A 13,625-nucleotide genomic window follows, 5' to 3' on the forward strand; every position below is an offset into this window, starting at 1 on the left:
TTCGGAACATTATTAAGAACTCAAAACCGTCATAAATACGACCATTTTCATTGCTTGCGATTTTTCGCGCTGTTCAAAAATATTTTCCCGCGAAAAAATTAAATTAGGTTCTCATTTCTACATCAAAAAATCGCAATCAGTAAGAATGACTCTTTAGTGAAGCTCCAATTTGATTCTAAAAGACCATTCACATTAAAAACAATTTTTTCACATGCGAGAACAATTTTCATTACTAACGAGAACCAGATTGGCCTAAACTATGTATACTAGCGAAAAGCTCGCTAATCAGGTTCTCGTTAGCAACCAATATAAATAGCACGAACCTGCAACTTTTGAAAAACAAACATACCACGAAAATCATAGTAAAAACTTCAGTTATCTTAAAATTTTGTTATGAAAAAGTTGTTTTTTTATATATAAGAATATATTTTGCTCAGGGTTTATGATTTCATTTCATTTATGAAAATTAGTTTCGGTTTCTTTATTTTAGACTTATTTTTGATGATAGTGTTGATACTGGCATCGGTCCACCCATGGACTGGTGTTTCTAAACAAATTCTTGACAGTTATATGGGAAAATAGAATATCCCGATTAATAATCTTCTTGTGATTGAGAATTAGTATAGTTAGAGTGTTACAAATTCAAAAAACTCCACTTTTATTATCTTATACTCTTTGTAAGTTGTGGAATAGTAAAATCTTTCGGCTCTCCTCGTTAGGCGATGTCTTGAGATTGGATTAGATTGCTTGCGCGAATAATTATGCGCATTGCAGAAATGCAAGAAGAAATTTGTTGTTTACGACGTTTGTGGTACCGTTAGCGGTATTGTATTACATCTTAGTGGCTACGTGTAAGCATTACGTGTTGTTTATGTCTTTGGTAACGTGAAAATCAAAGGATAGATCGAATATGTCGGCGAATAGTACAAAATACTGCCCTTCGGAACGTGTAGTAAAAAGTAAGTGATAGACCTACCTTAGGCTTAGTTTAATGTATATCTCGTCATGTTGTGGTGCATGTATTGGTTATTTAAGATTATTTCCCCTTTGTCGAACCATAATTTAACTAGAGTCATTCCATTCTATTGATCTTTGTAATTTTGAGTAAAGCTTTCCTCCCATACACGGGCCGTACCGGTGGGAGTGTATCATTGGCCTTGACAAATCAGATTCGTACATTCAAATCGCTTCTCAAATATAGGTCGTGCACTTCTCTCGCAACCATGCGGCTAAATATATGATACAAATCCATTTATTCTATTCCAAACACATATGCTCTGTAATTAATGATTTTCAAATTAATTCAACGTCTATTATGCATATAATCAGCTGATTTATGCACGTGTTAATTATTTTGTGGGTGTGTTTGATAGAATGGGAAAAGAAATAGTCTGTTAGTCAAACTCTGTTTAACAATACGGGATGACCATCATAATTATTTAATTGAAATTGGGACATCCTTAGTATAGTAAGACTTCACAAAACACATAAATCAAATTCATAATCATTGTTTTTTTTCAGACTTTAATTTCAATTTAACCTTAAGATGATATGTTTAACATATAAGCTTTTATAATTAAGATACATGAGTTCTTTAAGAAAGTAGATATGTTTTTGTATGCTATAACAAGAGAATATTGTAACAAAATTTCAGTAAAATTATCCCAAATCAGAGAAGTTTCTTCTACAATAAACAAAAAAATCTACCCTGAAAGAAAGGTTCTTTTTTTTCCAAAACAAGTGGAACAAGCTTCTTTTCAGAAATATTAAATGTTAAAACAATTTCTTAAACAGCTTATAGTTATAGTCTAGTTTTAATAATTGTATTTTCAAATTAATTTACTCATAATTTTTAAATAAATTAAAAGTAACAATTGGAAAAAAAAGTGGAATGAATTTCTCAAACTAGTTTCTTTCAATATTTTTTATGCAAAAGAGTGTAGTTAAACACAATTTTTTTTATTGTATATGTTGTTACAACATCAGATCAAGTTTAATTGCAGTGGTATTAATAAAATAAATACTAAACTTAAATGTTACTACTACAAATCATTTATTGGGTTAATAATTTTTACTCTAATTTCAATTCTAATACTCAATTTAATCCTTAGATAATATGTATAGATTTTAAAATTCTATATAAAATTAAACTAATTAAAATGAAATAGTTAATTTTTTTTAATGAAGTAGATATGGAATCTTTTTAACTTTCTGTTACACTGTATTAAGTTAAATTTGTATAAATGTAAGCTTTTCTTAAAATACAGATTTCTAAATAGTTATGATCCATTTTAGTTTTTTCCTTTTTGATCAGGTTCACCTTTTTAATTCCTTTTTCTTTCCGTGTAATGGAAGAAAGTTACTTCCGTAAAAAATCTTAACCATGTCCGAAAGGTATTTCATATTTTTCTTAAAAGACAAGACTGCCAATAATATGCATAATGAAATATTTTTCCCTATCTCCTTAAAGAGAATGAACTTCAACAAAAGACCTCTCTGAAAGAGTATTTGACATTGTGTTGTATAATATAACATTGTACTTAATCGTTTATTAAGTTATTGAATTAAAACAAATATATTTTATGATTTAAAAACATTTTATGAATTGATATTTATATTCATAAATAGAACATCTTAAAATGATAGCAGTTTACGGTGCATTAGATGTTAAATATGGGACATTTAAAATATGTGTAGTACTTTTAGGGCAAGCAAATATATAAATATAATACTTTTTAAGCATTTTCAATGAACCTAAATTTCCTACAAGGATAAATGGAGTTATTGATAAATGATATTCTTTTATTTGGAGAATAAAAAGATATATTTTTTATTACTCACATTCCTTTCGCTTTAAACTTGTTTTAATTGGAAAAATTTTGTACCTGATTTTGTTAAAAATCCTTTTTAGAGCACTTATTGCAGGCCTATTTTGTAAATATTTTGACCAAATGATTTTTGCTTAGTCTGAATAATGCATTACAATACGCATGACACCTTTGTTGACTTAGATATTGATTTTCTTTATTATATTATTCTATTTTTATGTTTATCATTCTTAAAATTGCCTGTCCGTACTTTGATCTCTATAAATGCAACCTCTTCCACCCATGTCAACCCTTAACACTTTTCATTCCATTTAGTAAAAAAAAATTTTTTTTGAATAATTACACACTGGTTAAAAAATTATCTGTGTTTATAAGTTTAATTCTGCAAATATTATAAATATTTACTTTGTTAGAGCTTACTTTGTAGGCTTATTCTCAAGTGGTTAAACTTTTATGAGTATCCTTTATCTTTTTTTGGGGGGGAGGGGGGTATATTAATATATATATTTTTAATGATTTTAAATTTTAAAATTACTTTTAAAATATAAATATACACCTTTAAAAAAAAATGCAACTTTTAAATGCTTATTTTCTCATTTGTTTTAGTTTAAATTATGGAAAAAAGCTCTCAAGTTATAAGTTGTCTATCAATGAATAAGTTTTTTTATTTAGTTTACTTTTTTGAAACAAAATTATGCACGTATCTTATGTTGGGGTGTGTTAATTATAATAATTTCTAATACTCAATAGATGGCGCTCTGCGCAGTAATGTAAAATCATTAGTTTCTAATCAGTTTCCTCCATAACACTGTACCATCATCATCATCCTTCTTGTTATTAATCAAGTTGTTAAAGAGCGAATTGTTTTTCTTTTATTTTTCAAATCATCCTATGAATCCATTATTTAAATCAAGTGCACTCACCTTTAATCAAATTCTTAGCTCCAGGTTGGTGCGCCAATATTAAATACGGTGATATGATCTCTGATCTCGGGGTTTTCAATCATAACAAACGCCTTTTAACATAAAATATATTTAATAACAAGAAGGATGATGATGATGGTACAGTGTTATGGAGGAAACTGATTAGAAACTAATGATTTTACATTACTGCGCAGAGTGCCATCTATTGAGTATTAGAAATTATTATAATTAACAGGGTGCACAACCTTTTTGAGTGAAGAGCCACTTGCACAACAAGTTGATTAATGAAGGGCCGCACACGTTTTTAGTCATATTGGCAACATCTGAATAATTTTTATATAAACATTAGTGTTCTTACTCTAATGTTATTTAAAAAAATAAACTAGTTCTGAAGCTCCTGCTGGCCGCACAACAACAATCTGTTGGCTGCAGGTTGCGCACCCCTCTGTAATAGCATGCCTTTAATTTTTTTATTTTTATTAACTGCAAATTTTTCTTTGATTTTGATAATGAAAGAGAATTACTTCTTAAATTTAACACATCAAATTGTATACAATATTTTAAAAATCAATTCATGATCAAATTCTATTATTACATAATAGAAATTTTGATAAATTCTTATGGTGGTAATGCTTTATTTATTATTGGGAAGAACTCTGCTAATACAAGAAAAAAATATTCAGTGAAAAAATTTGAAACAATTATGATTTCAGCACTGAGTGTTGAATAAATGTAGTCTAAAAAATGAAGTCATAAAAGAAAAAAAATATAAGTAAATTTTACTTTTTCCCCAGAGATTTATAAATTAACTCAGAATTTAACAAATATAACCAAGGTTAGAAATATATATATATATATATATATATTTTTTTTCAAAACAATGTCTAGTAATACCCATAGCCCTTAAATGAAAGTGTAACTTAATCATTCCGAAGTATTTAATAGTATTAAACTATTCCATTTTAATTATTAATTAATGTTTTAAGATAACAATTCCAAAATATCCATTTTTGTCATTAATGCTGCCATAATAATAAAAAATGAAAAATAACTGAATACTTTAACTATGCTTTTATGTTTCTTTACAACACCACACAACATTTGAATAAATACTTAACATTTACCATTATTTGTAGTGTAAAGAGAGATTTCTCCCTTTATTTATCTGTATTATAAAATGTAATACTTCATTATTATTTATTTAATATTAGTATTTAGCAATGTGCAATTTATAACATTAGTATTAAGTTTTTATTAAAAATGTATTGAATTAATACAAATTTTAATATATGTAAGGCAATGTAACATATGATACATAGAAACATGGAAACATGACATAGTAGGTAACATAGAAACATGACATAGATTGCATATAAAATAGTAAAAGTTGTTAAGTTTTGGTGCTAATGGTTTAATTATAGGGATGTAACAAATATTTGGGCTCTTTTGCCGAATATTTAGTTGGCCAGTTATTCAGCCAAATATTCAGCAAAGTATTTTTAAAAAAAAATATTTTTCAACAAAGTTTTTTTTAAAAAATTTGAGTAGATTTAATGAAAAATAATTTAAAATAGTATTTTTTACAACACATTATTATAGAAATAGTTTTTACACGTATTTGTTAAGTTCTAAAACTTGTTAGTTATGTTTTGAAAGACCTTTGGCAAAACAAAACTTGGAGAAATGGAAACTAGATTAGTTTATACTGAACCTTAAGTTAGGTACTGCTGATTTTTTTAGTTATATTCAAGCAAGTCTGTTTTGTCATTTTTTAATTTTTTCTTCAAAAATTGAGAATTTTTTAAAATTAGTTTCGTATTTGCTGTTTTTCTGTTCGAATTATAGCACAGCATTATAACTAGGGCTGTAGGTTTGTTGCGGCGCGAATTTCCGCGATGATTTCTGCGAAATTGTCATCTTTTTTCCTAAAATCTGCACATTTCTCAATATGTCTTGACTTGTGCGAAAATTGCTTAAAATTTGATTTTTTTTTTCATTTTTTATTTATTATTTTTATTAAACAGAATTTTTTATTTTCCTGAACCTTAAATTGAACATGTAAAATTGATCAGATATTTAGGGGACTGAATCAATAGCAAAATGACATGAAAATTAATAGTTCAGAGATAGAGATAATCACAATCTTGTCAACTAAGGTGGTCTTTCTACACTTAGGGAGGGTAATTACCTTCCTGAAGTCAGTAAGAGTACAAAAGAAAGTGGAATCACAAAAGAAGGAAAATGTTATAAATCAAATCTTTGACAGAAAAATTGTTATACATGTTATTGCACTGGGCAATGAAATTTCTACTGCCTTTCTACATACCCAGTTAATTTTTCCTAGGTGGTTTCTTGTGATTTCTTAAATATGGATCAGTTTCTTAGATGAAGGGGGGGGGGACTAGTAGTTTGAATGTAGAATGTTTGAGTTTTCACAGCAATTACTTCTTACAAAGCAATGGTCAAGGAATTGCACGTTGGTGAAGGAAAATTGCTAGAGTTTTGGAAATTAAAGACCGAACGCTCCAAAATTGGCAAAAGTGGCGTTGATACAGAAAGATCGTTTTCTAAGTATAAAAATGTATTAAGTGATGAAAGACGAAGGATAAATGAGAATAATCTGACAATGTACAATACTTTGTACCAAAATTCTGTTCATTTAAATAAAAATATTAATATTGCTTCAAATTCAAAGAAATACTCTTGTTGTTTTTTTTAAAGCTTTTTTTATTATTTGCGCAATTTCTGTCTTTGCATCATTTATATAATAAATTTTTTTATGTTTAGAATTTGTGTAATTTTCAAAATTTCCCGCTAATTTGGGTTTTTTTTTTCCTGCGACAAACTTGCAGTCCTAATTATAACGGAGCGTTTCTTATAGACTTTATTTTTTATTGTCACTTTTTCCTGTAGGGTAAGACAGATAACAGGTAACCTAGAAAAATTCTGATTTTTCATTGTTAAAGTTACATTTCAGAACTGAGAAAAAAATTATATTTTTCTTTTGCTATTTTTATTAATCTTCATTTTTTATCAGCGTTTTTATAATGGCAGCATTTTTTAAAGAGCGTTTCTAATGAAAGTAGGGTTCATACACACCTGAAATATCTGGAAAAGTCATGGAAAAAAGTTCTACTTTTTGAGTATGAATTTTTCAGTATATTGAGAATGTTTTTTCAAAAAATATGGCAATGTGAAAAAGTTAATTTGAGATTACTAATGTCAAGTTTTTTTGTGTTCAAAATTCAGAATGATTTTTTGTTTTGGTTTCTCTCTTTTTTAAAAACATTTGTTTGTATAAATGTTTTTATCATGATGCTGCAATTAAGAGGGTTTCTATTAGACCTTGTACTTCAGATATTTTTTTGAAAATACTATAATTGGAAAACTGCTCTAATATTTTTTTTCAAAAATTAGGATTTTTTTTTCTTTTCTGTTTTGCTTTTGAACATAATCTTTTTTATGATAGCACTGTATTCTTATAGATTATCTCAACGTTTTATGGATTATTTTTTATCCGAAAATATTATTTTTAACATTGAAGTTTTGTTTTCAGAAATAAGATATTTTTTTCGATTTCCCTTTTTTTTTTTTTCAACTTTACCACTTTAGTTTTTTTATTCTTAATAGTAGTTACTCAGTTTTTTTATTTATCTTAAATATTTCTAATTATCTTAATATTTAATTATCTTTGTTATCTTAAATATTTTTATTATATTTTTGTTTTGCGTTACCTCATACCAATAACATAGCTGATTTTTCGATTTTTCCCTTGATTTTTCGATTCCCTTGATTTTTTGACACATTTCCTTATGGTATTGAAAATCCAGTTATATTTTACACCAGGGTTGGCAAGTTTTTGACACATGACGGTTTTTACCGGTTTATACCATGGTTTTTACCGCCATGTCAAAAACGCCTCTGTCAAAAACTCATAGTTTCGATAAAACTGTATTTTAATTTGAGTTTAACTGCTTATGATTTAAAATTAATTCATTTTTGGGCAATAGAATTAGAAAAAAAGAGTTGAAAGATATTTAAGAACAGATTTTTGCCCTTTTCCAACATGATTATATCAAATCATACTATTTGAAGTAAAATATTCGGATACTCTGCAAAATTTTCAACATTTCCAAGCATCATTTTGTTTGGCATATTACCTTACTGAAAAATGTCAAGTCATTCCTGACTTGAGTTTGTTAGTAGTTACAAGTTTTGAAAGTTTTGTTTAGCTTATTTCTAATATTTAAGAAATGCCAAATTTTAAATTCTTCTTTTTAGTTCTTGAATTTATTAATAGTGCCAAATTTTTTTGTTTGTTTATTTCTAACAATTAAGAAGTGCAAAATTTTGAATCCTTTGCAAATCAAGCTATAATGATAAAAGTTAAGTATCACTATTTTCAATAAGTATATTACAATATTTCTGTATGAATGTATATCCTTCTATAAGAATACGTGTATATAGTTGCAAAATCAATAGCAATCATTTACAACATTCATTTATAAAGGCAATTAAGTGAAAATAATATATTGTCTGCTATATGCCATAAATTAAAGAAAATAGTAGGTTTTTGACGGTTTTTACCGGTAAAAACACGGTTTTTACCACTGTCATGTCAAAAACCAGTTTTTGACGGCAAAAACCCAACCCTGTTTTACACTAACCGACTCTGGCTACAAATTATTTCTTCTATTGGCATGACAGCCCTTTATGGGCCTTTCCTGAAACTTCCTCCATTCTGCTCTATTCTTTGTGATTGTCCCCCAGTTAGTAATTCTCAGGATTTTGAAATTCTCTTGTACACAGTCAAGCCATCTGATCTTAGGCCTACCTTCAACTCTAGTTCCCATTGGTTTGTAATTGAAGCTCTATTATCAATTTGAAAAATGGAGAAATGCACAAAATTTTAACTCTTTACTGTTTGTAATTTTTTTTTAATAGTTTTTTGGCATAAAAAGTACTTAAAGAGACAGTTAATAACAGTACTAACATTCATAAAACCTCTCAAAATTAACTAAATAGAAACATTCTAAAGGTGAACTACTATTCCCATCTAAGTGTTGAATCTTGTATTATGCTGTAACGGTTTTGTTCTAGTAATTTTTAAACATAAAATTTCTTTAATTATATGCATTTATTGTATTTATTTAATTGTATTAATTTATTTTAAAATATTTTTTTTTCTTTGATTATCAAAGCTCTTTATTGTTAGAAATTGTTTTTATATTAACTTTCATATTATGTGATAATAAAGGTATTACTTTTTCCAGATGTTAACATATGTTTCCATAAATATAATCTGTTTCTTTGATAAGAAAAGAATATTGTTTTAAGGAGTGTCAGTTTGGCTCTCTTCCGTTTTGAATGAATTCTAATATTCAGAAATGAATAATTTTTTTCAAATATGCATTGACTGATATAAGTTGACTGATAAAAAGGATTTAATTCCTAGAACATTGTTTATATAAAAATACCATAATTGCCAACAACATGTTTAAATATTTGGGTATGAGGCTCTTCATTGGTCAACATGTAGTGTAACTAACCCTTCATTTAAAAATGTTGTGCAGCCCTACTGTAAGCATTATATACTCAAGAAGTAATTTTATAATTTAATTTCTTTTTAAAGCTTTTATTTGGAAAAGTGTTATAAAAATAATTTGTAATTTACGTTAAATTTATTTAAAAAAGAAACTTATAAAATTGAGAAGTTAAACTGTAATATATTTTAAATGCTTGAATATCCCCAGTCAGTTACATTTCTTTGTAATACACTCTTATAAATATTTTCATCTTCACTTTTTGTGATTTATTGCTACCCTTAATTTTTGATTATTTGTTAATTTCAAAAACCATAAGCAAATATCTCCATTTATCAATTTCAATTCATTGACATACTTCAGTTAATTATTAAGTAAAATTTTTTTCCTTCTTATATTCATGCATATTCTTTTGTTTCTTGCCTGATACTCTTGCTATTTTTATCAATCCTGAAATTCTTATTATTTGTAACTTAAAATTCATATCTATAAAATCAAAAGTAAATTTAATTATATATTTTTCCTAGTTGTAGTATATTTTCCCTATCTCAGTTGTAATGAAGTAATAGTTTTGATTTTAAATGATTTTTCATTAATCTTCTGAATTTTTTTTTTTAAATCCTTTTGCTACAGTTTTTAAATAATTCTTTCAGGTGTTCCATTCCCTCCTAGTCATAAACTTACACTAGCCGAAGTTTTTGACCCAAAGACCACAAAACCTCGCACAGATCTCCTAAAGCAGCATTTTGTGTTAGAAGGCCGCATTGAAGAGGCTGCAGCGCTCAAAATAATTGATGAAGGAGCAGCCCTTTTGCGACAAGAGAAAACTATATTAGATATTGAAGCTCCTGTGACTGGTAATTGATTTTATATTTTACATGCACCAAATATTCCCTTTCTTCAGTTAGTCTCATATTTCAGATTATTTGGTTGTATTATTATTATATTAATTGTTTGAATTTTTTCTTGTTTCTTTAGATTTTAATTTTATTCAATTATGAAAAAATATCCCATTTTTATTATCTTTTTTAAGATACTTTAAATGCTATAACAGAGAGATTCAACCGAAAGCATTTAAATGAGAGTGATTTTAAAATAAACTGCATATCGTTATTTGAAGAATGAACTACAATTTTAAAATATTTTTAAAAGCATAATATTTTATTTATTTATTTTAAATAACGGCAAGCACTGAACTTTCATTCGTCGCCTTAGAAGATGCTGGAAGTGTTGCTCATTCATAATTACCTGGTGGGCTTCCGTGAACCAAAGCCATGGAGGCGAGTAACATTACGCTCGTCATATTGCTGCAGATACCCATTCACAGGATGGGCCACATTCACGCATCACACAACAGGGGAAACATACAGAAAAATATTAAGGCGGAGGATTCGAACCCGCAGCCATTGTCTTCGTAGTCAGGCATGCTAACCACTAATCCACTTGGCCGGCAGAAACATAATATTAGAGCAAATAAAAAATGAGCTTTTTTTGTTGTTTTTTTATTAATTTTAGTGGATAGATTTTAAATCTTACCTGATCACAAAATATATCCATTCAAATATTTGATGAAAAAAAGACAAAAGCATCTTTCTTACAATTACTTCAGTGTTGCAAAGTATGCAGTTGAAATGTTCGACTCTGATTGCAGACTCACTTGAAACTCTATGCCGACTCTGACTTATACAAAATGAAGTAATAACACCAAATCCCAGGAAAATATTAATATTACTTATTATTTAGTAATTATCAATTTAAAACTAAGTATTTCTTTTCTTTTATGAATTGTTGAAGTACAAGCTCATATTTTATATAACATAATTATTATAACATAACAGTGAAGGAGTAAATTTTAAATATATATTTGTTTAAAACATATTACGTTGCATAATTTGGACAATCTTATATTTTACGTGCGATAAAATAATGAATAGAACTTTGATTGGTCGTTTCATAGGACCATTTATTGTGAATGATGGAGTCTGGAAATTGACAAATGCGGGTCAATATAAAATCTCAAACAATGACCTGATAATAAAAAACTTATAAATTTATCGTAAGCATAAATTTTTTTAATTAAACAAATTATATTTCCACAAAAATATTCACGTTGCAAACGAAAGGTGAATAAAAAAATCTATTTCTTTAATATATCGTACGTAAATTTTAGTTTGAACATACCATTTTCTTCTCTATGCAAACAATAAATTTTCAACATTTGTGACAGATTGCTATTTTTTCTGTAAATTATTATGAATACAGAAATATTCTCATTGTTTCAAAGGCTTGCAGGTCTTTCACAAAAGGTGGCTATTGTTATGGTTCTGTTTCACCATCTTGATTGCTGTCACTTGCACTTGTTAACTAAGGTCCCACTTATTAACTTTAGGAATTTAAACTACTAAATACACAGATTGGCATTTGTTTTTTTATAACAAGAAAAGTTTTGCAAAGCAACACATTTTGTAATAAAACATTTTGTGGGAATTTTTTAGACCAAAGATTTTCCCATTGTTGTCTGAATTTCCTCCAAAGCCTAGTTTGCATATATTCTGCTCTCCTAAATATAATTAATAATAAATATTCAGAATCAATAAAAAAAATTATATGTTGAGATCAAGCAATTGTTGGCGCCCATAGGCAGAATTTTTTCGAGCTATCTGCAACAAATCTTTCTGCAAGATACTTTTAATAATAACAAACATATATGTAACTGATTTAAAATAACAAAAGCGCTGTGTTTACGAAAAAAAATATTATATATATATATATTTTTAATTGAACATGTAATAATTTTTTATTTTAATATTATGGGGGATATTCTTACATTTTGATGGGGAGGAGCACACAAATTATTTCCTTTTTTGCATTTTGTAAATAATCATTGCAATTAAAAAATTATTAAAAATCATTAGAGATCAGGTTGTTGTAATTAATAATATCGTATAAAAGATACCAGATTTAAAAACTATGGAGAAATCAATAGCAATAACTTCCAAAAATTCCATTTCCTTAAAATGTAAATACTCAAATGCACAATTTGAATTTTCTAAATTGTTTGAAATATGTTGGGATATTTAAAATCCATGTGAAAATCAATGTCAATAACTGCCGAAAATACAATCAAAACATTACATCGGTTTACGACAGGGTTGGCAGGTTTTTGACATGTGACAGTTTTTGACAGTTTAAACCGTCACGTCAAAAACCTCACTGTCAAAAATGTCAAAAACCTATATTCATATGTGAAATTTAATTAATACATAAAATTTATATATTTTTTAAAGGATAGTGTTTCTAAATATGTTCTAGAAAAAATAAATTTTAAATTTTGAAGAAACACTTATATTTTGAATAGTAACCAAAATCTTGTACTTTTGAAAACTCACATCTTTTGTAATATTATGTATTCATTTTCACGTGTTATTGAAAATCTGCAGTGATATTATTAAGAAATTTATTTATAACCAAATTTAGTGTATAGTATAGATTATACTAAAAATTAGACATTTTTAAAGATAAACATCAGCAGTTTTGTACATTAGACATCTTCTTTTAAAGAAAAATATTTTTAATATTCTTTTAAATCTTCTTAATAATCTTTTTAACATAAGACAATACAAATTTAAGTGCTTTCTGTTAAATACACAGAGTAGTTAGTGTCGATTTCAGCCTATTCATTTACTATGCTGAAAATTTAGTTTATCCAAATACTTGTGAATTTCATTTTGCTGAATACGATATAGTTTTGTTGAATATCTAAATATTCAGCTGTTGAATAATTACTTCTTGCTTTCAAGATATGCATTATTTGTATTCTTAATACAAGTGGAGAAAAAAAAATTAAGAGATAAAAATTGTTTTAAAATGATAAGTGTAATAATTATAAATAAATATAATAAACAATATGAATAATATTTATCATTATTCATAAATATAACTACATTTAAATTCAAATTAACATACTGGATAATAAAGATATTCGGTATAACATTAAAAAAAATTTTTGATACACTTGTATCTTATATCAAGTTTGTATTCATACAACATAACTTGTAAGTTCCTTATAAATATTAGTTATATGTTCCTTATATGTCAAAAATGCATAGAGTAATAAACTTTTAATTTTCTTATTTTCTTAAGTATCAAAAAGAAAAAAAATTTTTTTTTTAAATATAAATATTTAAACAATTTTTGTGCAAAATTTTTCTGCACATGCATTTGAATATAAATTTCTGAGATTTTAAATCTGTTATTTTACCTTAATTTTAATTAAAAAATATTTTAAAGCCTGCTGATTACCTATAGTATAATTAAATTTCAATATAATG

General features: G+C 26.8%; 1 protein-coding gene across 2 annotated transcripts in view; it reads left to right on the forward strand.

Moving 5' to 3' along the window:
- The first annotated feature begins 310 nt into the window (after nt 1-310).
- LOC107436709 (serine/threonine-protein phosphatase 2B catalytic subunit 2) overlaps nt 311-13,625 on the forward strand; it is a 47,873-nt gene continuing 34,558 nt past the window's right edge. Inside the window, exons 1-2 of one of the 2 annotated variants that reach the window (XM_016048509.5) lie at nt 311-959; nt 9,948-10,151. In XM_016048509.5, coding sequence (XP_015903995.1) covers nt 911-959; nt 9,948-10,151 — 253 coding nt within the window. In that variant the 5' untranslated portion in view covers nt 311-910. The remainder of the gene's footprint in view (nt 960-9,947; nt 10,152-13,625) is intronic. The other variant, XM_016048508.5, reaches the window with a different exon arrangement.

The sequence above is a fragment of the Parasteatoda tepidariorum genome, chromosome 1, assembly GCF_982258835.1.
Source record: "Parasteatoda tepidariorum strain Cologne lab strain chromosome 1, Ptep-v5.0, whole genome shotgun sequence".
Taxonomy (NCBI): domain Eukaryota; kingdom Metazoa; phylum Arthropoda; class Arachnida; order Araneae; family Theridiidae; genus Parasteatoda; species Parasteatoda tepidariorum.